The 25,609-nt window shown below is 38.1% G+C and overlaps 2 protein-coding genes across 2 annotated transcripts; one reads left to right on the top strand and one right to left on the bottom strand.

Moving 5' to 3' along the window:
- On the bottom strand, positions 1-25,609 carry ergic3 (ERGIC and golgi 3). Its single transcript, XM_034121734.1, is given in 15 exon segments — positions 1-1,934; positions 2,184-2,215; positions 3,947-4,113; positions 4,755-4,819; positions 10,510-10,606; positions 11,405-11,436; positions 13,720-13,734; positions 17,387-17,444; positions 17,714-17,879; positions 18,092-18,188; positions 20,387-20,506; positions 21,026-21,113; positions 22,571-22,641; positions 25,465-25,479; positions 25,482-25,609. Coding segments are annotated over 15 exon segments (1,173 nt in total). The 5' UTR covers positions 25,552-25,609; the 3' UTR covers positions 1-1,854.
- On the top strand, positions 5,784-8,757 carry romo1 (reactive oxygen species modulator 1). The gene is made up of 3 exons (XM_034121733.1): positions 5,784-5,921; positions 7,943-8,073; positions 8,542-8,757. Exons 2-3 carry the CDS (start codon positions 7,943-7,945, stop codon positions 8,648-8,650), a joined length of 240 nt encoding a protein of 79 aa, XP_033977624.1. The 5' UTR covers positions 5,784-5,921; the 3' UTR covers positions 8,651-8,757.

The following is a 25,609-nucleotide window of genomic DNA, read 5'->3' as shown; positions in this document are numbered from 1 at the left end:
TTTTCAAATAAAATCTCTTTATTTTAAAGCCACTGTGTGTAGGATTTAAAGAAATGCATGAATCCAAAAAACACTGAGAGACAAAATATCAGTTCATGTCACAGTGGAGAGTTGGCACTAAAACAGGTGGATGTTCATGAATGTGACGTTATTATCGGATGAAAAGCAGCTGACTTCGAGTTCCCGGCTAAATAAATCCATATTTTCTACTTGTTTTTGACTATTTGCACCTGTTTTGACGGCTGTAAACTCAAGTCATTCAGATTCTCACGATAGAAAAACCAAATCCTACACAGAGTGGGTTTTAATTCAAGCTTGAGGTCAGAAATCTGCCTTTAAAGTGGCTTTTTTTTGGCTGAGGAAATCAGATGGTTTTTGAGGGATTTTTTGTACAGAAAGTCTTTAAAGGAACACTTCACCCAACAAGGGAAAATAATAATGTGGTTTTTGTTGAAAATCAGAAAAATACAAAACGAATCCCTACATTTTTCCCAATACATTTAGATCTTATCGAGAAAAAATGATTATGTGTCCTGTTAGTGATTCTGGATTAAATACATTGTTTCTTCTATTAAGGTTTCTGCTGTTACATCGAGGAAGTAACTGATAAGATAACTAATCATTTGCGGTCTTTTATCTGCCGTAAAGTGTCGTTATTTAGCTGAAAATCAAAGAAAATCTGCTGGTTTTGAGGGATTTTTTGTACAGAAAGTCTTTATAGAATCACGTCACCCAACATGTTTCCTTATCAACTTCTCACAACTTGTAATACGTGTCGAGGAGGAAGTCACTGATGAGAAAACTAATCATTTAGAGGTGATGTATTTATTTTATCTGTCTTAAAGTGTCGTCAAGTGAAAATCAGCTGGTTTTTAAGTATTTCTGATCTTTTAAAGGAACATTTCACCCCGAAAAAATGTCTTATTAACTCCTCACAACTTGTAATAGATGGTCGTTCTTCACTTTTAACTTTGCTTTAAATTGTGGAATAGTTTGATAAGAGTGAGTGATAGGACAATATATAATTTGGGGTGACGTATTTCTTTTATCTGCCTTATAGTGACGTTATTTTGTTGAAAATCAATGAAAACCAGCTGGTTTTGAGGCATTTTTTGTACAGAAAGTCTTCAAAGGATCAAATCACACGACATTTTTTAGTATCAACTTCTCACAAGTTGTAATAGATGGTCGTTCTTCACTTTCTTCACTTCCTCACATTAAAGGATACATTTGCTTTAACGTGTACAAGAGTTTGAAAGGAGTGACTGATAGGAAAATGAATAATTTTTGGGGTGACATGTCGTTTATCTGCCGTAAAGTGTCGTTATTCAGCTGAAAATCAGAGAAAATCAGCTGGTATTGAAGTACTTTTGGTCTTTTAAAGGAACATTTCACCCTAAAAAAGGTCTAATCAACTTCACACAACTTGTTATATATGGTGGTTCTTCACAAGTTAAATGGAGAAAAGAGTTACTGATATGAAAATGAATAATTTGGGGTGACGTATTCCTTCCCAAAAAGCCTCCCTCTCATCCTCACCCCTTTGGATCCTCTAACGAATGTGGGCGACGCTGAATCAGGACGTTAAAGAAGAGAGTGAAGTTCCCGTCCTCCGTGAAGAAGAAGAAGAAAAAGAAGCTTCCTCTCTTGAGTTCAATCACAAAAAAACCCTCCGTTACATTTTAACCGGAGAGCAAAATGCCCCCAAAAAGTTCCTCTTCAGTGCTTTTTCCAGAACGAAAAGAGAGACAGAGGAATCGAAAACGTGGCGGATTTAAAACCTCTCTGTCTCCCTCTGTCCTTTCTTTTCTGTCTGGTTTTTTTTTTCACCGTGGAGGCCAGCAGGGGGCGCTGTTAGGAGGCTTTTCCCAACTCTATCTTCTTCTGGATGACCCGAGCTGAGTGGTAGATGAGCGAATCGATCAATCCGGCAACTGCAGAAACACAAGAGGAAACACAAGAGGAAACACAAGAGGAAACACAAGAGGAAACACAAGAGGAAACACAAGAGGAAACACAAGAGGAAACACAAGAGGAAAGACAAGAGGAAACACAAGAGGAAACAGAACGAGGAAAGAGAACGAGGAAAGAGAACGAGGAAAGAGAACGAGGAAAGAGAACGTCAGGTTTTATTATCCACTTCATTTTTATTCATTTTAAGCTGCTGTGTGTTAGGGACTGACCTGTAAATACTCCTCCAATAATGGCACACACTCTGTTAAAAGTGTGAAGGATCTGAAAAGAGAGGAGAGAGAGAGAGAGAGAGAGAGGAGGAGAGAGAGAGGAAGAGAGAGAGAGGAAGATAGAGAGAGAGAATGAGAGAGAGAATTATATGAGCTATAAATGAGTATCTATGAGAGAGAGATAGAGAGAGGATGGGACATTTGAAATGTTCATGTCAGTAGTAAAGAAGTGTTATTTTCTGGTTAAACATTGACTTCTTGAACCATGGTGTTGTCTTTAAAGAGTCCTCTCCTCGCTGATGTTCAGGTGTATATCAGTTGTAGTGTCTCTACTTAAAGAGTCCTCTCCTGCTGATGTTCAGGTGTATATCAGTATGTAGTGTCTCTACTTTCACAGAGTCCTCTCCTGCTGATGTTCAGGTGTGTATATAGATGTAGTGTCTCTACTTTAAAAGAGTCCTCTCCTGCTGATGTTCAGGTGTATATCAGTTATGTAGTGTCTCTACTTTAAAGAGTCCTCTCCTGCTGATGTCAGGTGTATATCAGTATCTAGTGTCTCTACTTTAAAGAGTCCTCTCCTGCTGATGTTCAGGTGTATATCAGTATGTAGTGTCTCTACTTTAAAGAGTCCTCTCCTGCTGATGTTCAGGTGTATATCAGTATGTAGTGTCTCTACTTTAAAGAGTCCTCTCCTGCTGATGTTCAGGTGTATATCAGTATGTAGTTGTCTCTACTTTAAAGAGTCCTCTCCTGATGATGTTCAGGTGTATATCAGTATGTAGTGTCTCTACTTTAAAGAGTCCTCTCCTGCTGATGTTCAGGTGTATATCAGTATGTAGTGTCTCTACTTTAAAGAGTCCTCTCCTGCTGATGTTCAGGTGTATATCAGTATGTAGTGTCTCTACTTTAAAGAGTCCTCTCCTGATGATGTTCAGGTGTATATCAGTATGTAGTGTCTCTACTTTAAAGAGTCCTCTCCTGCTGATGTTCAGGTGTATATCAGTATGTAGTGTCTCTACTTTAAAGAGTCCTCTCCTGATGATGTTCAGGTGTATATCACTATGTAGTGTCTCTACTTTAAAGAGTCCTCTCCTGCTGATGTTCAGGTGTATATCAGTATGTAGTGTCTCTACTTTAAAGAGTCCTCTCCTGCTGATGTTCAGGTGTATATCAGTATGTAGTGTCTCTACTTTAAAGAGTCCTCTCCTGCTGATGTTCAGGTGTATATCAGTGTGTAGTGTCTCTACTTTAAAGAGTCCTCTCCTGATGATGTTCAGGTGTATATCACTATGTAGTGTCTCTACTTCTCTGGACACAAACCAAAACAAAAATATGTTGCAGGAGATTATAGGACGATCATTACAATGAGGTTAGCATTTAGGACTCATTCCCGCACCTCTCTACCAGGAAACACTCAGTGCTCTGTTTTTATCTCCATATTGAAGTATGAATGCTTGTTGTTTTTCATGTGGTCTTCTCCTGAAAGTTGTTGTATATTTTTGATGGCACCTTAAAGAAAAGGAGTATTTGTTGAGCACTTCCGTTAATTGTCACATGTGTGTGTTTTGTGTATTGATGTCACTTGTTTCTTGTTGAGTGCGGATGACAGAGGGTGAGCTTGTGCTGTCATTTTTTCAGTTTTTGTCCCTATAGTTATTGTGTTTTGTCTATCTTACTTCAGTATGGACTTTCTCTTTGAAATACGTCGCAGCATAAAGCCAACCTCTCGGCGACTCAAACTGAAGTGGAAATTGAGCCGCCACGATGACAATAAAGAATTCTATTTCTCCTACCTGTGTTTCTCTGTGAATTTAACCATCATAGGGGACAGTTCGTATAAAACAAAGACGCCCGGCAGCCCCTGGTCTCCTATCAGCCCGTTGGCCACTTTCTCGTGTCTGGTGACGGAAAACTGGTTTGTTTTTACCACCTGCATGGAAAACAAAAAGACAACACAACACTATTATAGGAAGGGGAGCAGGATATAAATACTTTTGTAATATATTTTGTATTGACATTTGGCAGCAAACAATTACACAGTGTTTTTTCAAGACATAGTAATTGTACATCTTAAGTTTGTCGGTCCGAAATGCGTACGAACAATACGAGCATTAGGGAGCGATCGGGACTTCACAGTAAAATCAAACGTTTGTACAAAATAAAATCTGGCCTATGAGGTTTTACGAAATCAGTCCACTTTCTCCATCGTGACACAAATAGTTCCAGATGATGTTATCCTCTCCATTTCGTAAATGTCCATTGTAATATAATACTCTTAAGTTTTAAATTGTTGCCTCATACAGCTTTAAATTAAACATTAGATGGCGGACAACCTATCATTTTAAGTCTAATTTTAATGATAAAGAACATTTTAAAGATAATATCACAAACAGAAAAAAGGATACACTAATCACGTTTTAGTTTATAGCCCCAACATTATTTAAATACAAATAATGAATAAATGTTTTTTCGTTTTAAATGATGAATTAAAGTCCACCGGTCTAGCTGTCTGGTTTGATGGGGTTCAAATTAAAAGAAGAAATATACGGAAAGAAAGTCAAATGAACTCACCTCTCCGTCAGTTTTTACGTAGATGGTAGGAACGATTTTCACAAAATACTGGTACATCATTGATGCTGTGGGGAGAGGAGAAGGAATGATTGTTAAAATATGAATGCAGACACACACAACACAAGGGAGATCAGTAGGTTGTACATATATTTTGAAGGCATAAAAAGCGAACAGAGTGAGGTCAAATATCAGGGTAAGGGAAGTTTGGGGTCCCGACAACGGATAACAGGTAGGAGATGGATGGACATACTTTTAGATATAAAAATATTTCTTCCAAACTGGAGATGGCTTAAAATAGACTTTTTAATTGGTTTATTTATTAACCCGTCCCACTGGATGACAAACAAGCTTCAGTCTTGATCATAACTACTAAATATTGGTACATTTATAGAGTTTTAATGCAATAAATGCAAGCTTGTTTACATATAGAAATTCATGAAATATCAAAATGTTCTGAGAAAAAGTCAAAATTCATAGTTAGACGAAATTCTGTAAAAACGTAGAAATTCTGCGAAAAAGTCAAAATTCTGAAAAAGTCGAAATATTGAACAAATCGAAAGATTCTGTAAAAAGATGAAATTCTGAGAAAAAGTCCAAATTCATAGAATATCGAAATTCTGAGAAAAAGTATACATTTGTAAAAAAAAAAGATTCTGAGACAAAAGTCAAAATTCTGAGAAAAGTCAAATTCGATAAATTCGGAAAAGTCTATATCATCAGCCAAGATGATTAATTAAATTAAATTGATTTAATGGGGCAAACATTCCAACAGGAAAACCTGCAAACCGCAATAACCTGTACAACAAATCACTGACGTGTAAAGTGTCTCCTTTTCTATAACCCAGAACTATTTGCACAATTATAATATATATTCAATCCAATGCCATTATCTGTCTATAGTATGTTTCTGTAGATATAAATAAAGTATATATCTATCTATGGCACAATGGTTAAAAACATCACTAGCAGCAGTACTCAAATGAACCACCGGTGGCGCTGTTTCTTTTCTCCTCCACATTATCCCCCTCTCTCTACTCCTCCTCTCTCTCTTCTCTATCCGGTAATGGAGGTGTGCTAAAAGACATTTAAACCCCGCAGCATCAAACCCTCGACGGTCCTGCAGTCAAGATCCAGAAAAACAAACACATTTCACACCCATAGTCCAAGGTAAGGTGGATTCGCGGAGATATTTAGTGATAAAAACACGCGTGTTTAACTGTCAAGGCCACAGAAGACGTTAGCATGTCGGTTAGCATGCTAAGCTAACACAACACACTGTGGGGATTAAGAGTGAACTTTACAAAATAAACAATATCAACTATTGTATTGTATTTTATCACAAAGGTTTACGGACTGCAGTGAAGAATGTGTTGGTTGTTTTTAATGCTAAATGTTAAAAACAGGTGCTGGCTAACGTTAGCTCTCTAGCTAATGCAATAACAGTGATTACCTAACCAATCATTAACCTGCGTTAGAACAACTGATTAACTCCTTAATGTCTGGGTTTAAGACACAGTTAGCAGCTAGTAGGGTTTTCTGTTCAAGTATCAATCAGTGTCCAATATGTACTGGTTATATATTTAATAATTTACTCATAGCAAGCTAGATGGAAAGGTCAAATATCCAGTGGTGTAAAGTAACTAAGTACAGTTACTCAAGTACTTTAATAAAATGTTGAGGTACTTTACACTCTACTCCACTATATTTCAGTAGCCAATACTAGCTTCAGTTACTAGTTACCTTTAGGTTAGTATTATTGTTTTATAACTAATACATAAACTATGTCACCTATAATGATAGGTTAAAATATCCAGCAGCAGTATATCAAGTTATTCAAATTAGCTCCACCTTTACCAGTTGTGATACAAATACAATATATATATGATTTTGAAATGGGCCATTACACAGAATGAGTACTTTCACTTTTAGTACTTTAAGTATATTTTGATGACAACACTTTTGTACTTAAAGGGGACCTATCATGCAAAATGCACTTGTGTACGTCTTTTCTACATGAATATGTGTCCCCGGTGTTCCAGGGAACTCACCAAGTGTCAGAAAACACAACCCTCTCTATTTTCCTCCATACCCAAATCTCTAAAAAAGGGGCTGCAACGGATCTGATAAAAACTGATCCAGATTTGAACACTGTCCTGACGTCAGGACGGTGGCGCTACGGCTATTGGGCCAACTCCACCAATCAGGAGGAGACCGCCACGGCCATCGCCGTTCGAAAGCGCTGGAGACGCTGTAGTACATATGCCAGGCCTGTAGGTGGTGCTGTTCTCACTGAATCAGCCCTTGCAAAAACAGAGCTAAAAAATGTCAAATTGAGCAAAATGAGGCATGGCTAAAATGCATGATCTGTTTGGTATTTTGAAAAAAAAAAAGTATAAATATGCCTTATATAGGTATGGTCCTACACTATATTATTCAAATATAGCATGATAGGTCCACTTTAAGTGAGATTTTGAATGCAGGACTTTTACTTTTTAAATGTAGTATTGCTACAAATCTGAGTATTTCTTCCACCTCATCTTCATCAACATCTTGCTTTCAGTTTTTTAAAGCTGCATAATTGGATCTTAAACTGGTTTTATTGAACAGTTTCCTGTGTCAGTGCTGCAACCAACGTTTACTTTCTTTATGGAGTATTTTCTAGAATAATTGTTTGGTCTTCAAATGTAATTCGTAAAAACTGTCCATGCCAGTTTTTAAAAGTCCAAGTTGATGACTTTAAATGTCGGATCAGAACCAAAATATATACATTTTTAGGTGACAAAAACCCAGAGAACTCCGACTAATTCTCTGCTGGTTTGACGCGTAAAGAGAACCCTGCGTAAAGGCTAAATTAGTCGGGAAAAGTATCTCATATTAAACACCTGAACTCTTTAAAGAACATCCATAAACATCCATCTGTTTGCATCGTGCAGATTATTGATCCAATACATCATATTCCATTTACTTGTATATAGACTCTTCTTGCACTATTTCTATTTACTTGCACATCTCCAAACATTCTCTTGCACTATTTTATGTTCTATATATATATATTCACGTTGCTCTGTTGGAGGAGCCCGTGACTTCAGTTTTTCATCACCATATCTAAACTGTACTGTAGCTGCTGAGCACATGACAATAAAGCCGTGAATCAATTGGATATCAACCCGTCTCTCTTTCCCCTGCAGATGCCGGTGGCTGTCGGTTCGTACGGACAGACGCAGCCCAACTGCTTCGATCGGGTGAAAATGGGCTTCATGATGGGCTTCGCCGTGGGAATGGCTGCTGGAGCCATGTTCGGCACTTTCTCCTGTCTCAGGTAACGCTGCGCTCACTTAGCACCCAAAATATTTGATAAAAAACACTGTACTTGCACCTGGGTAGAAACAGTATAACTGCACCTGGGTAAACTCTAGAATGTGGACATTGTTTAATCCCAGCTGTTATGATCCAGTACTTTAAAGATGTCCAAAGTGTCCCTTAGAACTGGCTAATTAGACAAATGAAAAATCCTTAACCCAAAGTATAATTACATTTCTCACGAATGGTCAGCACTTTCTCCTGTCTCAGGTAACTGCGCTCACTTAGCACCCAAAATATTTGATACAAAACACTATAACTAACTGCACCTGGGTAGAAACACATTGCACAGCTGCAAGTATATTTCATTGTAACTAGTGAAATGTTCTCAACTGTCTTCTAAATAAAGAATTGTAAAAAAAACACAATTTGAGGCTGAAAAACTATTGTTAAAAAATATCTAAATGTGTCTTTTGTGTGCCTCCAGGATTGGGATGCGTGGCAGAGAGCTGATGGGAGGCGTGGGAAAGACCATGATGCAAAGCGGCGGGACGTTCGGCACCTTCATGTCCATCGGGATGGGAATACGCTGCTGAGAGTGGAGGAGGAGCCACCTCCACCACTCTGTTCAACAGCTATGGGACTATGCTCTCTCTCTCTACGACAGTCCAGTTTTTGTCAATAAAAGTTCCGATTCGTCAAACGATGTGTTCTGATGCTGTTAATGTACCGACATAAAACAGCACGTTTCATTTTGAAGGATATTTTTTTAAGGCTGCATGATTTTGGAACGATATTGCAATATTAGACGGAAGGGGGATTTAAAATGAGCATCTGTACGAAAGAATATTTTGTATCACGCCACAACCTGACAGAGGTGTAAAGTAACTAAGTACATTTACTCAAGTACAATTTTGAGATACTTGTACTTTACTTGAGTATTTCCATTTGATGCTACTGTGTACTTTTAATACCTTTAGTTACTTCACAGATGTGGATGAATGATGTGAAATATAACCAAGTGTTAAATCAGACTTTAGTTCCACCTGGAGTAAATCCACAAGCTACCCTGCAGTATACAAAGTCATTCAAACTAGCTGCACCTTTACCAGCTTTGAGAACACTTTCATGATCAATCATTATAAAACATATCATATATATTATTCTGAAATGGACCAATCTGCACAATGACTACTTTTACTGTCGCTACTTTCACTATATTTTGATGAGAATACTTTCCTACTTTTACTTGAGGAACATTTTGAATGCAGGACTTTTACTGTAACAGAGTATTCCTACACTCTGGTACTTCTACTTTTACTCAAGTACAAGATCTGAAACCCGGTTATAAATTACACCTGATTAGATTATCAGCAGCTCTGACATTTTAACGTGGCGTAGTCAAGATGAAATGGTGATGATTCAGTGCAAAATTATGCATTATTTTTCAAGAAAGGTTTTTAGTATAAACTGTAAACAGTGTTACACGTTCCCCTATTTGTTGGACCCAGAGATGGCCAAAGTACACATCCTTTACTCAAGTAGAAGTACAGATACTTGTGTTTAAAAATACTCTGGTAAAAGTAGAAGTACTGACTAAACTTCTTTACTCAAGTCAAAGTAAAGAGGGCTTTGAAATGTACTTCAGTAAAAAGTACCCATAACTAGCAGCTGTTTTAAAGAGTACCTGACCTCCCTTTATATTAATAGAACAATAATGTCATTGTTAGCTAATGAATGTTTCCATGCTGAACAACGGCAACATGACAACGTTTTCATTGGTCCCTCTTCTTTAGAGAAGACCAGGAAATGATGGATACACGGATCATGTTCAAATCAATAGGCACGCAATGACTCTAAATAATAATGATCACGCCACCAAACACACATTCAAACTAAAGGAACCAGCCTGTTTGGGAAATGTAAGAAGTAGAAAGTACAGGTATTTGTGTTCAACATGTAAGAAGTATAAAGTTCAGGTATTTGTGTTCAACATGTAAGAAGTAGAAAGTACAGGTATTTGGGTTCAACATGTAAGAAGTAGAAAGTACAGGTATTTGTGTTCAACATGTAAGAAGTAGAAAGTACAGGTATTTGTGTTCAACATGTAAGAAGTAGAAAGTACAGGTATTTGTGTTCAACATGCAAGAAGTAGAAAGTACAGGTATTTGTGTTCAACATGTAAGAAGTAGAAAGTACAGGTATTTGAGTTCAAAATGTAAGAAGTAGAAAGTACAGGTATTTGTGTTCAACATGTAAGAAGTAGAAAGTTCAGGTATTTGTGTTCAACATGTAAGAAGTAGAAAGTCATCAGAAAAATAAGTAGTGGAGTAAAGTACTGATACCAGAGAAATGTACTTAAGTACAGTAACAAAGTATTTGTACTCCACTACCTCCCACCTCTGGTTGTTCCCGCTAACATTATATTGAAACAGTTAAATGTGAAGTGTCTGACCTTGAGGTGCGTTGACGTCCGTGTCGTCCAGAGGGTTCACGATGCCGGGGTAATCTTTCCCGAACGAGAGGTGTTTTATCAGGTGGGTCATGTTTATCTGCAGGAAGGAAGAGAGGAATTATTAACAGCAACAATCAGGTCTTTTATATACAGTGGAGGAAATAAGTATTTGATCCCTTGCAGATTTAGTAAGTTTGCCCACTTACAAAGAAATTAACAGTCTATTTATTTAATAGTTTATTTGGCAGGGACAATGCACAATAATGAACACTTAAAACATTCAAGCGTAACAGTGCCAGATTTAGCTTTGAGCTCATTTCCATCCGCAGTCTAGGGGTTTAATGGTTTAACTGTGGATTTTCTTTTTGATGTTCTCTCTCTCTCATTAGTCGAATACACCTGACATTAAAATGATAGACTGTTCATTTATTTGTAAGTGGGTAAACTTACAAAATCGGCAAGGGATCAAATACTAATTTCTTCCACTGTGTAGTGTTACTATCTACAATTTAAATCATTACAATCTGTCAAATAAAGTTCTGAGTCATGTATGCAAGTATTCAAACTACCAAACGAAATGATATTAATTAACCTAAGAAAAGTATTTTTTTCAATATATATTTAAACCGGAAAGTAATTTTTCGTACAAACATGGCATGAAGAAAATGTTTAAGTAATAAAATCCTGCTTTTTTATATCATAAAAATGAATATGTGGACTTTAGGACTGACAAATGAAGCATCTAAAGACATCGTGATGAACTTTTGAGAGACTGAAAATCACACTATTTTCTTACATTTATTAAAAAGAACACTTAATAGGTTTATCTTAATAATCGTTAGTTGCTGTCCTGCATTTCATCTGAGCTGCAGTCACTTTAAACAGAGTCACTTACGTTGTCTAAGCCGAAACTCTGCAGGTCGTGAACTGCAAACACAAAGAAAACCCTCCGTTAGAAGAGAAGGAGAAGAAGGAAAAACCCTTAATCGACCCACAGAGAGGAAGTTTACATTCTGCATTTGACCCATCCTAGTGTTAGTAACATTATGTACGGCGCCCGGGGAAATGTGTTAATTACAAATACTTTAAATACACATTCAGTACAGAAGAGGGAATGTGATGTATCTCAGGTTACAGATCTGTTAGGGGTTAGAGTTATTGATCAGTGCGTGAGAGATTCAGCTCCTCAGAGTGATTAGTTTAAAGATAAAAGCAGAAGACACAGAGAGGTTAGTTAGCACTGCATCTGAGGCTCTGACCTTTGACCTCCCTTAAATCTCCTCATTTGTGTTTATAAACATCAGGAGGTATTTAGTCACCACCGCTAAGCTAAAGGCGGCTAATGTTGAGCAATAAAGGAACTACAGCACGGTCACATGACTTCACGTCACCACCGCTAAGCTAAAGGAGGCTAATGTTGGGCTATAAAGGAACTACAGCACGGTCACATGACTTCACGTCACCACCGCTAAGCTAAAGGTGGCTAATGTTGGGCTATAAAGGAACTCCAGCACGGTCACATGACTTCACGTCACCACCGCTAAGCTAAAGGAGGCTAATGTTGGGCTATAAAGGAACTACAGCACGGTCACATGACTTCACCTCACCACCGCTAAGCTAAAGGAGGCTAATGTTGGGCTATAAAGGAACTACAGCACGGTCACATGACTTCACCTCACCACCGCTAAGCTAAAGGAGGCTAATGTTGGGCTATAAAGGAACTACAGCACGGTCACATGACTTCACGTCACCACCGCTAAGCTAAAGGAGGCTAATGTTGGGCTATAAAGGAACTACAGCACGGTCACATGACTTCACCTCACCACCGCTAAGCTAAAGGAGGCTAATGTTGGGCTATAAAGGAACTACAGCACGGTCACATGACTTCACCTCACCTCCGCTAAGCTAAAGGTGGCTAATGTTGGACTATAAAGGAAATACAGCACGGTCACATGACTTCACGTCACCACCGCTAAGCTAAAGGAGGCTAATGTTGGGCTATAAAGGAACTACAGCACGGTCACATGACATCACGTCACCATCGCTAAGCTAAAGGAGGCTAATGTTGTGCTATAAAGGAACTACAGCACGGTCACATGACTTCACGTCACCACCGCTAAGCTAAAGGAGGCTAATGTTGTGCTATAAAGGAACTACAGCACGGTCACATGACTTCACGTCACCACCGCTAAGCTAAAGGCGGCTAATGTTGGGCTATAAAGGAACTACAGCACGGTCACATGACTTCACGTCACCACCGCTAAGCTAAAGGAGGCTAATGTTGGGCTATAAAGGAACTACAGCACGGTCACATGACTTCACGTCACCACCGCTAAGCTAAAGGTGGCTAATGTTGGGCTATAAAGGAAATACAGCACGGTCACATGACTTCACGTCACCACCGCTAAGCTAAAGGTGGCTAATGTTGGGCTATAAAGGAAATACAGCATGGTCACATGACTTCACGTCACCACCGCTAAGCTAAAGGTGGCTAATGTTGGGCGCGATGACATAACATAGCGTAAAAGATGCATGTCAAATTGGCCTTTAAATGTAATTAAAATGTATTTAGTAGACTTCCTTTAAGCTGTAGGTACCCTGTTATTGTTTATTTAGAATAAGTATGTTTTATCCAAATTGCAATTCATTCTATATAGTATTAAGTTATTAAGTATCTTTCACTTAAAGGTGGGGTAGGCAAGTTTGAGAAACCGGCTCGAGATACACTTTTTGTTATATTCCATGGAATGCTCTTAACATCCCGATAGCAATGAATATCTTAAGTGCTTTGACAAAAAATCCATAAAAAAATGTCATCTGTGGAAGCCGTAGTACTGTAAAAAGCACGACCAATCATCTGAGCCGGCCCGGCTAAAATAACTGGATGGCCTACCTGCCTGTCAGCCTTCCATCTGTGCACAAACTTATCTCGTGCCCTCATTGGTCATGTGCGCGTTCGTGTGTGTTGGAGGAGGGGCTCTGTAAGGAAGTGGCAGATTTTCTCCGGTTGTGTATTTTCAAATTCTAGCGCACTCGAGCTGGTTTCTCCAAAATTACCTACCCCACCTTTAAATGTACAAAATGATTGTCTAATTGCAAACCTTCACCACATTTACATAAACAGGTTCCTGCACAGGGACGAGGAGGATCTTGACAGGTATTTATACGATTATTTTAAATAAAAAAAACTCCAAGTAAAGAAGGACTTACTTTCCACAGCGTGCACTGCAGAAAGAAGAGAGAAGAGTCACTGTAATGATGCAGGTACACAACAAACCACGGCACTGTGTGTGAGGATGCACAACACTGAGAACAATCTATTATGCTCCATTTATATTTCTAGAAATGATCCTGAAAGCTTTTAAAACGTCTGTGCTCGTGATTCAATCTCTACTCCAGCATAAGGGTTGATCTAAAAGCTGGAGATGTTACAGAACAGCAGAATATCTCATTGAAAGGGATTTAAAAATGTGTTCTTAGTTGAAGAAAGGGAGCTTTGGAAAATAGTGGTTGTGCAACCCCAAACACACGACTCAGCGTTTAACAGTTTAATATCAGTCCAGAATAAAGAGGGGTTTTGGGATCAGAGTATTTTCTGTATCTGATGTTCAGTCACCTCCTCAGAGTGAGTCTCGTCTCTTGTTTCTGCCGCTGAATGTTTAAAGATAACAAACAAAAGTCACCTTCACCCACAGAACCATTTGTTTATCAACGTTCAGCACATAGTTCTTTGAACTCTTCACACCAACGCGGTTTCCCGTTCTAGCTCCGTGCTAGCGCTCTTCTGGTTCGGAACCGGTTTTTCTTTTCAGCCCCCGTTGTGTTCACACCGCCCAGAGCCCGACTGGTGCTGCCGCTGCTGCGTCATGACGTCACCGTTTACGTCGCTGATTTTCTCTCCAACGGCGCTCACAACAACAACAACGGGGGACTGCGTCGGGTCGATGATCGTGTTGCTTTTAATCATACGAAGCCAGATTAAATTAAATAACGACTTCTCCAACCTTATACTTTTCAGCGTCATTTACCGACCGCTGCAGTGCTGCCCGCTGTTTGGCATCACAACGCTGTTATGAAAGTTTCTCTGGTATAAAATGGATGATGTTAGCATAGCAACCGAAGCTAAACTGACTATCTTGACTACTTGTTGCTATCCTATTGTGGCATAAGCCGTTTTCTACAGGCACATTTTATCGGCGTATTTTTCATTATGATTCTACTTGTGATAGTCGGACATGACAACCTGTGCAGCCCATGTATTGATTCCATCCGATAGCTGCTATAATACAAAACAAAACGTCTGCCCCCTCCACAATGATCAATAACAGCGAACGGATGGTCAAAGTAAGGTACAAATAAACAGAATCACACGAAGCCTGGTTAGTGTTGCCTGACTTTATAAAGTGTGTTTTTTTTTAATAAGTGTGTGGTTGCGTTCTAGTCACTTTGCTCAGCGCTACAGCTTGTTACAACTTTCATTTGCCGTACTCGCCATAAACTGATCCCGCCACTGCCCCTGCCCCCGCCTCCAACGTAAGCGTGACGTATGCGGTTCTTGCTTCTAGGCCGAACATTTTTTGGTGCTTGAAAACGAACCGTGGTCCGCTGCGGTGTGAACAGGAAAAAACTGTGCTTTTCAGGCTCTAGCTCCGAATCGGCCCTGGAACCGCGTTGGTGTGAAAGCCCCATTAGAGAAAACTATGATTTTCAATTTTCCTTAGAATATTGACCTTTCTCAGAGTTCTAACAATTTTGACTTTTTTTTTTACTTTCTAACAATTTTCTCAGAATTCTGACTTTTCAACTTTCTAAGAATTTTGATTTTTCTTTTTGTAGTTTCTAAGATTTTTTATTGTTTTTGACTTTCTAAGAATTTTGATTTAGTTCTCACAATTATTTACTTTTTTTCTAAGAATTTTGACTTATTTGACTTTCTAAGAATTTTGACTCTTTTCTCAAAATTCTGACTTTTTCTTGACTTTCTAAGAATTTTGATTTTGTTCTCACTTTTTTGTCAGAATTACGATTTTTTTCCTAAACCTTAAAAAGTAAGAATCATGATTTTTTTTGGTTTATTTCTAAAAATTGTGACTTTCTAAGAATTTTGATTTTTTTCTTTCTTAGAATTCTGACTTTTTTTTACTTTCTCAGAATTTTTACTTTGGTCTCACAATTCTGACTTTTCTCAAACAATTCTATTCGTCTAATAAACAGATGGTCATTTTGTGGGTGAAGTTTACCTTATACATTCAAACAGATGAATTGATCACAGGAAACTAACAGAAGCTTCAGCCACTTACATTTTGCCAGATTTTGCACCACAGTTTTATTAACTGATGTTTTGCCAAACTCTCCATTTTAATAGCCAATCTTTTTTCTTAGATTATTGTTGCATTATTCCTTCTGAAGCGGCTGTCACTGTTCATTTCCTGGTTTAAAGTGCAGATGAAGGGAAACTTTGAGCAGGCAGACAAACCATAATACCAAGAAAATAAATAAAAATGAAACAGAAGAGAGAAAGGTCTGCAAGCAAATGAGGAAAGAAATAAGAAATGCTGAGAGAGGTAACGGTGCTTTAGAGTTCGACTAACGCTGAACCAAGTGTTGTTTTAGCAGCTGCAGATAGATAGACTGATATATGTGTCAGTTTCTTTAAAATAATGTGTTCAGTTTGTTTTCATAGAGCCCCTTCACAGATTCACTGGTGTTTGAGGCTTTTCCACTCGTCAGGAAAGAAGATATAACCAGAAGCACTGACACATACTGCATCACTCAGGTAACACTTGAATCAGCTTCAGACCGTCTAATGCACCGTGTGGAAATGAAGGTAATGTGTGCATTCATTCATCCAGTGACAGAAAAATATGCGTCTTTGTATTTTTCGTTGCTTATTTCTAAAGCGAACACAGTTTTTAAAACCAACACTTCTCCAACTCTATTGAGATACCGCCAACCTAATGTTATTTATCTTACTTCTTTAATTGTTGCTAGGGAGGAAACCCATCTCTAAACGATGCACAATCATCAGGTATGGATATGAGTCGTGATGAATGGATGATTTGTTGATGGATGTTTGATGAACTAATCAAATGTTTCTGAACATGATTCAGCATTATGTGGGAGAGCAATGCACTCGTTGTAAATATCAATAACTTTAATAATTAAACTCAGGATTTGACGATGCGACAATGAACATTTCTAACTTCCAGATATTTGTGAAGTGTGTCAATGATATCATGAGGACCAAAGTTGTAGAGTTTTAGTGCGGAAAAAAATGTGTAGATTAGATTTCCACCTATGTTACTTTTTTTTTTCAAGAATTTTTAACTTTTTTCTCAGACATAAGACTTTATTATACTTTCTAAGAATTTGGGACTCTTTTCTGAGAATTATGACATTTTTCTCACAATTCTGACTGTTTTAACTTTCTAAGAATTTTTGACTTTTTTGACTTTCTAAGAATTTGGGACTTTTTTCTGATAATTTTGAATTCAGAATTCAGATTTGTTCTACTTTCTAGGAATGTTTTCTTTCTCAGAATTCTGACTGATGAATGCTAAAAAAAAGTAAACTTTCTGATTTCAGATTCTTACATTTGAATATGTTATGGTTTCTTTCCTCCTTTCTGACTGTTAACTGGATGCTTACTGTTTCTTGGGCTAAGGGAAACACTGATAGACATATTCAACTATGTTAAAACACTTTATAGTTAACAAAGTACTTGCATCCCAATTTTAAAAGACGAAAAGCACGATGTCAGATCCCAACCGGTCTCTAAATGAGCGTTTTGAGTGCAGGTGTTTGATATTAAATCAGAAAATGCCTGGCGTTCAGAAACCTTTGATTGATTCTGTGAGTGTTTCTGAGCAGATCTTACCGTGGACGTGAGACTGCTGGAAACTCTTTCCTGGAGCAAAGTGGAAGTTTCCTGCAACCTGAAGCACAAAGGGGGCGAGGAGAGGGTCAATGACACGTAATCATTATAGTCCAACGGGAGAAACAGGACATTTTGGAGCAAATATCATGGAAATGGACAATAATACATTCACAGTATTATGAAGATATTGTTGAAATTAAAAAGGTGTTATTTTTGTTTATTCTTTAAATTGGATTATTTGACTTTTATAGACAGAAACAGGACTTCCGCTCTGAGTTAAAACACTTTTCTGGGAACGTGAGAACGACTAAAAGTGTGTGTTTTCACCTTGTTGACCTCCAGGAAGCCGTACACCTGGCAGCCCTCGTTCTTCTGCTCCTGCATCTTCTGCGTGAATCCTTCTCTCTTACACTGAACGATGGTGTCGGCGTTCTTAAAAGCCCAGCCGCGCCTCCGGTACGCCTCCCGAACATCATCACACGTGTTACAGCATCTACACACACACACACACACACAGTGAATAACAACACTCTTATTTACATCTTAATATTCGTATATTCATATTAGTATTTAGTGTCTCTACTGGGACATGTCTTTACAAATACTATACATTATTTGGACCTGATTTTAAACTGTTCGATATATTTCTGAAGAACGTGTGTGTGTGTGTGTGTGTGTGTGTGCGTGTGTGTGTGTGTGTCTCACTTCAGGTCTTCAGTCTCCGCTCCATAGCAGCTCTCACATCTGTTTGGGTCGAGTGAACTCGGGTCGAACGTTTGTCCATCGTCCGCCGTACCGAGATCTGCACCAAAAACAAAAAACATCATGCTTCACTCGTGAGAACATGGCTCCAAGATGATGAGCTGAAACTTACACGAGCATTTCAATTACCCAGAAACATGAGTTGAGATGCATGACATTAGAGGATGTGGGCGAAACTCCAGATTAATTTACTTGAATAAAGATTAAACTTAATTGTAGTGTTAAAACTCCTTAAAACTCACTTCTTTAATATCAAGACTTTCCTTTTTGCAGCTGTCTTTAAATACCTACAAATATGATTTGTTTCTTACACCGCACTGTCCCGTTGTTCCTGTGTTTTATACCCGTCATATTCTATTTTAAATTGTATGAATTGATATTCTCTTTGGACTTTAATGACTGTTTTTAAATGCATAATGTGTTTCTGTTGCACTGATGCTTTTAACCCTTAAATGGGTAAGCACATGAACACATTTTGAAAAAAGTCATTGCTATGTTCTAATGTATCTAAGCTAAAATGACACACAGACTTTTTTCCACCTTACACTCTGTATCACTTTTATTGAACCGTCATCACATTCATGGTGCACCCATTTCCCCCCGTATTACAGACGTTTTGCGTCCATGTTGTGCCGATATTACAACCATCCTACCCTCACAGTAGACTGTTATTAAACCTGCTTATCTGATTAAACCTCAAGCACATCTGTGTGTCATTATGCCAGTTTTATAACCTCAGCTGGGCATTTTATCCTCCAGGATACAGGATGTTAACGGTTCATATTTGTTGTAAAGCTTTTTCAATTGCCTTGTTGTTCAACTAGCTATCTTGTTGTTGTTTGCTAACAAATAAAACAACTTGTGAGTAGACGCTGGCTTGCAAAAACAAACCAAACAAACTGTATCCTGGTTCCTTTGACTTTTGCAGCCGTGCATTAGAGATAGCACAATGTAGGCAAATTGAAATATGTGCACATGCAAATGATCCAGTTTGACTTCCTCCTGTTTACCAAAGGAAGAGGAGCAGCCTGTCCCTGTGCAGTGTTTTCATTTAATATATCTATTTCTACAACCTGAAACCACCGGAAAACATCAAATATACCCTTGCATTTCTTTATTTTAACCGTCTGAAGTTCAACCCTTCTTCCATATGGTTTGTTTGTATCTGTTCAACGATTATTGACATGTTTTACAAAAAAAAGCCCTGACGTTTTTCCCATTTCTTTTTCTACAAAAAGTTGGTTTTCCAGCTGAAAGTATTTCCTGTCTGCAGAAAGACAAGAGGACCTGTTGCTGTGTTCAAGCCTGACGATCTTTATTTTCATTTTTGGTCGAACCCAGAAGATTGTTGACATCAGTCTGGATTAGGGCTGCACCATATATATATTTTTTTTAGGACGTGCGATATTAAGTAGGCAAATGAACTCAAACACGTCATGTTACAATTCGTTTTGCTGCTTGCTACAAAAGGAAAACTTGCGCGGCTCTCATGTCAGGAGTACCTGAGTGAGTGACAGCAAACCACCAATCACAATCAAATCTCCAAAACAAACGGACCCGGTGATCAAAGGTAAAAACACTGAATAAAGTCGTTTCATGTGTTTCTCCAGTTCGGCGCTGCTAACCGAGCTAGCTCAGCTTGTTGCTCTGATAACATAAGATCCAGACGTCCGTGACTAAAATCCTTCATCTGGTTAAATATAGTTAGAAAAATACCAATTGTATGGCATTAAAGTTCAAGAAAGGATGGTTTGCGGACAAAAAAAAACGGTCTTTTCTTCAATTCCTGTATGTTTTCATATCACAGGGGGAAAAATATCGCAATATCAGTTTTTTCCAATATCGTGCAGCCCTACTCTGGATCCATCTTCCTTTTTATATATATATTCTCTAGTATTTGGACTGTCTATGTTGTAATATACTTATAGCACATCCTATGAAAAAGGGTCCTCTTTTGTTGCTCTCCTGGAGTTTAATATATGTTTATTGTTGGGTTTCTTTAGGAGTTTTTCCCAAAAAACCAATGTAAAATGTGTGATTTGGGACTATAATAATAAAAGACAGCTTTCTCCGTACACATCCATTATTCATATTCTTATTTATATTCTCTTTAAGCTTTGTGAGGTCTCTATGAAAACACTGTTGTTCCAGGATGGATTACAAATCATCGTCTGAGCTTTAAGAGAAAGTTCAAAGTGATTTCTGAAGTCGGGGTGATAAATTAAAGTCAGATTTTACCGTGTTTTTCTGCCTCGTTGGTGACAGGCTTCAGGTCTTTGTCCAGCCGCTGTTTGAAGAGATTGTGTTCGACGTCCAGCTGCTGCTCGCCGGCCACGTCCATCGCATCTATACTGAGATCTGAGAGGAAGAGGAGGGAGAAGAGAGGAAGAACTGTTTGTAAATAATAGGTTGTGGTGATTAGTGTTAGAAAAATATCACTCGTCCCCAGCTTGAGCTTCAATCTCAGGATCCATGTATTTATGATCCTCTCCAGAATGGAAGTAGTCATCACATACAGAGCATCAACTAGTTCCTGAACAGTGTCCTTCACATGCTGATATCCAAGAGAGGGAGTTACACAGTCACAAGATGGAGGAATAGAAAGCAGTATTCAATGTTTACTTCAGATTAGCTCCACGTCAGAAATGAGCATGCTTGTCATATGTCTATCTCCATAGAGGCTGAATCATCATGTTAATCACATAGCTATCATATGCCTCAAACAGTCCTGATGCTCTTCTAGGTAATCATACATCCTGTCATGTCCACAGCTACAGTTGGGATACCTTTGTTATCATGTGTACTCTGATACTGGAAGAGGACATTCAGTATTTTCCCAACAGTTAGCATGATGCTAAACTCCAGAGGTTTACTTACAGGCGCAGGGCATGTGAGGGAAAAGGACGTCTACGTTGATTTTGAGTTTGTCTCCTCGCGACGTGTCCACGTACAGCTCAGGGTGAACCTGCAGGGAAAAGGAGAATTCATTTAAAGTGTACAAAAAAAACACAAAACATGTTTGAGACTCAGAGCTGCCATGATCAGGTGGTCGAATGACAGGAAATGATAGGTCTTAAAGTACGTTTTCCAGCAAAAATGTCAGGAAATTCAGTTTTAAGACTCTCAAATATGTAGATAATCTGCTTTTTCTCAGTTTTATATTACAATAAGATTGAAAGGTGTTATTGTCATATGCACAACGCTACAGTGTAGAAATGGCAATGAAATTCTTCTGACAAGCTCCTACAACGATGCAACATATATAATAAAACCCAAAAATACAAAAGGTCTATATACAATCAAGTGAATATCTTAGGGGTGTTGGACGGACAAAATAACGTATTTGCTTTGAGGATGAAGCTGTATTGTATTCTATGATTATATAACTCTTTAAGGATCATTTATTGACGTCTTGCTTCATAGGAAAACCATGACAAACAGAGCAGAAGTGGAACAGAAGCAGCATTCCTGAAGTACTCTTTATTTTCAGTTTGCAAAAGGAGGTCTCAGTTTTCTGTGGCCGTCGGACCGGTCTGACAGGAAGAGTTTCCTGAAGCCTGAACGCTGCTTTACGTTCAACAAAAGGCGTTTTAATTATTATCCTCAAAACAGAAGCATCAGATTGCTCATAATAAGGGGAAATAAGAAAGGTACATCTCAAGCTTGTTATGCAAATAAGTGATAGGGCTTTGACTGTAAGCTGTGTTCTGGGTGCAAAGCCATGTTATAAGCTGCTCTGTTCCTGCATTTGGGATCAATTCCACTATATGTATATTGACTTTCTTTATTACTTTATTAAATATAACAAAAGACAAACTTTGCCCATGAATTATTGATCAGTTTCTCTACAGGGAATTAGAGTTCCCTCCCCACCACAGAACAGTCTCTGTCTCTGAAGCTGCAGACTTTGGACTGCTGCTCTTACAACTGTATTCTATCTAATTGTCCACATGCTGCCGGGACGAGAGTAAATCACACTGTCCATCTATATCCAATCTAATATGTAATATTCCATTTCTCACATACTTATGTAAAATATCCTGCTTTAATGTTGTCAATGCACATTTGTAATTCAACATTTCTACTTTTGTACATTTATAGTTGGTTTGTGAAGCACTTTGTGTGAGATGGAAAGTGCTATATACTATATATTTGTATTTCCATATTTACTTTTTTAATGCTATTTTATTTCTTTTGAGATGTTTACATTTTGGATTGCTTATTTCTTTTAATTTCTCTAATGTAATGCCTTGTCAAACATGTCCCAAATTGGGATCAATACAGTACTTCTTATTTTATCTTATGCTCAACACAGAAGCCTCAGATTATTTATAACAAGGGGAAATATCTTATCTTATCCCAAACTTGGACCAATCAAAGTGTTTCTTGACGAGGCGTTCAGGTGACAGGAGGAAGACTCACCTCTTTAGTGAGATAATACTGCAGCTCGGAGACGAACAGGATCAACATGATGATCCCGCTGATGATCGTCACTGCAGAGAGAGAGAGAGATCAGATACAAATGATATGTTCACACTCTGAGAGTCAAGAAGAAGATCTCTCAGACCCTCTTCTTATGTATTTATCAAACAGGGACACATTACTTAGAGTATATGAATTAGTCAAGAGGCTTTGATCTGCAGTCGCTGGACAGAAACCCTAATGAGTCAAAATGTCATTTAAAATATCAACTAAATACAATCAATAAAAACATGCAACATAGAGAACTGGAAATGTTAATAAAAAAACAATAAAATATACATATTATATAGCAAGAAAAATAACATGTTAAAGCACAAGCAGTGGGTTGTAATGTTTTTAAATAATATGCATTAGATTATGCTTTCAACTTTTAAAATATTGTCATCAGAAGTTATTTAAATCCTCGTTCACACTCTGAGAGTTTAGAAGTTTTCTAATGTTTTTCCAATTGTATTTGTATAAGAATCCAGGCCAGGTAATGGTTAAAATATATATAAAACAAATAAACACATTTTTCTATTATGGACATATTCTGTTCAAGTGTGAAAAGAGTGAATATTAAATGTAGTTTCAAGAGTCAAGAGTAAGTAGCTAGGATTAGGAGAAAATGTTCGTTATCACTGAGGTAGGCAAGTCTATTTATAAAGCACATTTAAACACAAGGCAATTCAACGTGCTTTACAAACATGAAAGACATTAAGAGCATTACGAAACATATTATAAAATGGCATTTAAAAACACTCATTTAAAAGCAAAGATGAATAACAAAGGAACATGAATGAAAGTCACAGTGCAGTGTGAGATACACACATCTGAAATGTTTAGGTCTGACTCTCAATCAATGCTAACTTTTTTAGCAGAAATGTCTTTGACCTCACTTTCTTTCTACTTTCTTGTTTAACTTATCCTTTAGTTATTTCAAGTGTTTCATGCTAGACGAACCCCCCTTTGGGAAATTCTAATCTGACCCCATGGTACCTTTTAGTTTTCTCCAAAACTATTCCTCTTTTTTAAACGACATTAGTTAAGTTTAAGTTGTTTTTCTAGGACTTTATTGGTGTCCTCTGCGAACCAGGGTCTTGAAACCAAAACGGCACACGTAGGGGACTTTAACCCTAAAAATAATAAGCCTGAATATATCAATTAAAAGCAGCGACAAAAAGAAAGGTCTTCAGGCTGGATTTAAAAGTAGTCAGAGTTGCAGCGGACCTGCAGGTTTCTGGGAGTTTGTTCCAGATATTTGGAGCATAATAACTGAACTTCTCCATGTTTAGTTCTGACTCTGGGGACAGAAAGCTGACCAGTCCCTGAAGACCTGAGAGATCTGGATGGTTCATAATTTAGCAGGAGGTCAGAAATGTATTTTGGGCCTAAACCATTCAAAGCTTTATAAACCAGCAGCAGTATTTTTGAAATATATTCTTTGACACACAGGAAGCCAGTGTAAAGACTTCAGAACAGGACTGATCCACTTTCTTACGGCCCGTCCACACGGCGGCGTGCGTTGAAGCTTGCCGGCGGGCATGTCTGAAGCTCGACCAACAACCAATCACATGAATCTCCCGCCCCGGACACACAAGCACGCGGTTTGATTGGCTAGAGCTTGTACTGGCATATGATTTGATTGGCTGACGCTTCCGTTGAAGCTTCAAAAGTAGAACATTGCTCAACTTTTGAAGCGAGCAACGCGAAATGACGGAACCACAATGCAGCTCGGCAAAGTGTGACGTCACCCCATTCAAAGTGAATGGGCAGAAGCATTGAAGCTTCAACGCACGCCGCCATGTGGACGGGCCGTTAGTGAGGACTCGAGCAGCGGCGTTCTGAATCAGCTGCAGCTTTCTAATAGATTTTTTAGTGAGACCTGTGAAGACACCATTACAATAGTCCAGTCTACTGAAGATAAAAGCATTGACAAGTTTTTCCAAATCCTGCTGTGACATTAGTCTTTTAATCCTAGATATGTTCTTTAGGTGATAGTAGGCTGATTTAGTAACTGTTTTAATGTGACTGTTGAAACTCAGGTCAGAGTCCATGACTACTTCTACAGGACACTGCCCAACTATTCATCAAACAAACTAGCGGTAAAAAATGTACTCCAGTGATCAATAACGTTTTATTTTATTGTCAGGGTTCCTACACCTTTCCAAAGGTCTAAATCAAGCACTTATCAAGCGTCTCAAGGTGCATTTTTCAAGTGTATTCAGCATTTTACAGCTGTGGGGAATTACGTATTCTTATATAGTACACAAAGTATATCAAGTGTAATGATAACTGCACAATAACTCAGATGAGAATGTGCTATAATATCCTGAAAGCATCCTTTAAAACCGGGTTAAATATAGCATACCTCCCATAAGTCAACTTAGACATACATACTATATACTATAAGTAAAAAAGCCAGAGTACTTTTACTTTTGGTGATTTAAGTATCTATGGATGCTAATACTTCTGTACTTTTACTTAATTACGAGTGTTAATACAGGACATTTACTTTTAGCAGGGTATTTATACACTGTGCTATTACTACTTGTACTTAAGTGAGGAATCTGGGTACTTCTTCCACCTCTGCTTTCCTTGTTAAATGATATATGTTGCCTTTTAAATCACCAGCCTGGTTATAATATATTGATATGTTTAATGTTAACAGCTAATGGAGAAAATGCTGCTGCTGCTCAGAGTCACACTGCGTTAAAAGGACCATGTTAAGTCTTTAAATCGGTGTGTTTTCTGTATGTTTTATCATGAATTAAAGCATGAATTAGCCTTGTTGTTAGCATCAGCAGCTAACACTGGCTCCTTCTTCTTCTCTGGTAATAAATAACGCTTCTCACCGGTCGCTCCTCCCCACGTTTCACTCGGAAATCCTCCAGAGTTTTGGGATAAGCGTCAAACTGTTTTAATTTATTAAACGTTTCCATGTTGTAGAGCAGAAAACCCGCCGATAAACACACACAAATGTTACCGACAGATTCCTGC

The sequence above is a fragment of the Trematomus bernacchii genome, unplaced genomic scaffold (assembly GCF_902827165.1).
Source record: "Trematomus bernacchii unplaced genomic scaffold, fTreBer1.1, whole genome shotgun sequence".
Taxonomy (NCBI): Eukaryota; Metazoa; Chordata; class Actinopteri; order Perciformes; family Nototheniidae; genus Trematomus; species Trematomus bernacchii.
The sequence above is the reverse complement of the archived record's forward strand: the minus strand, read 5'-3'. Positions and strand labels throughout refer to the sequence as shown.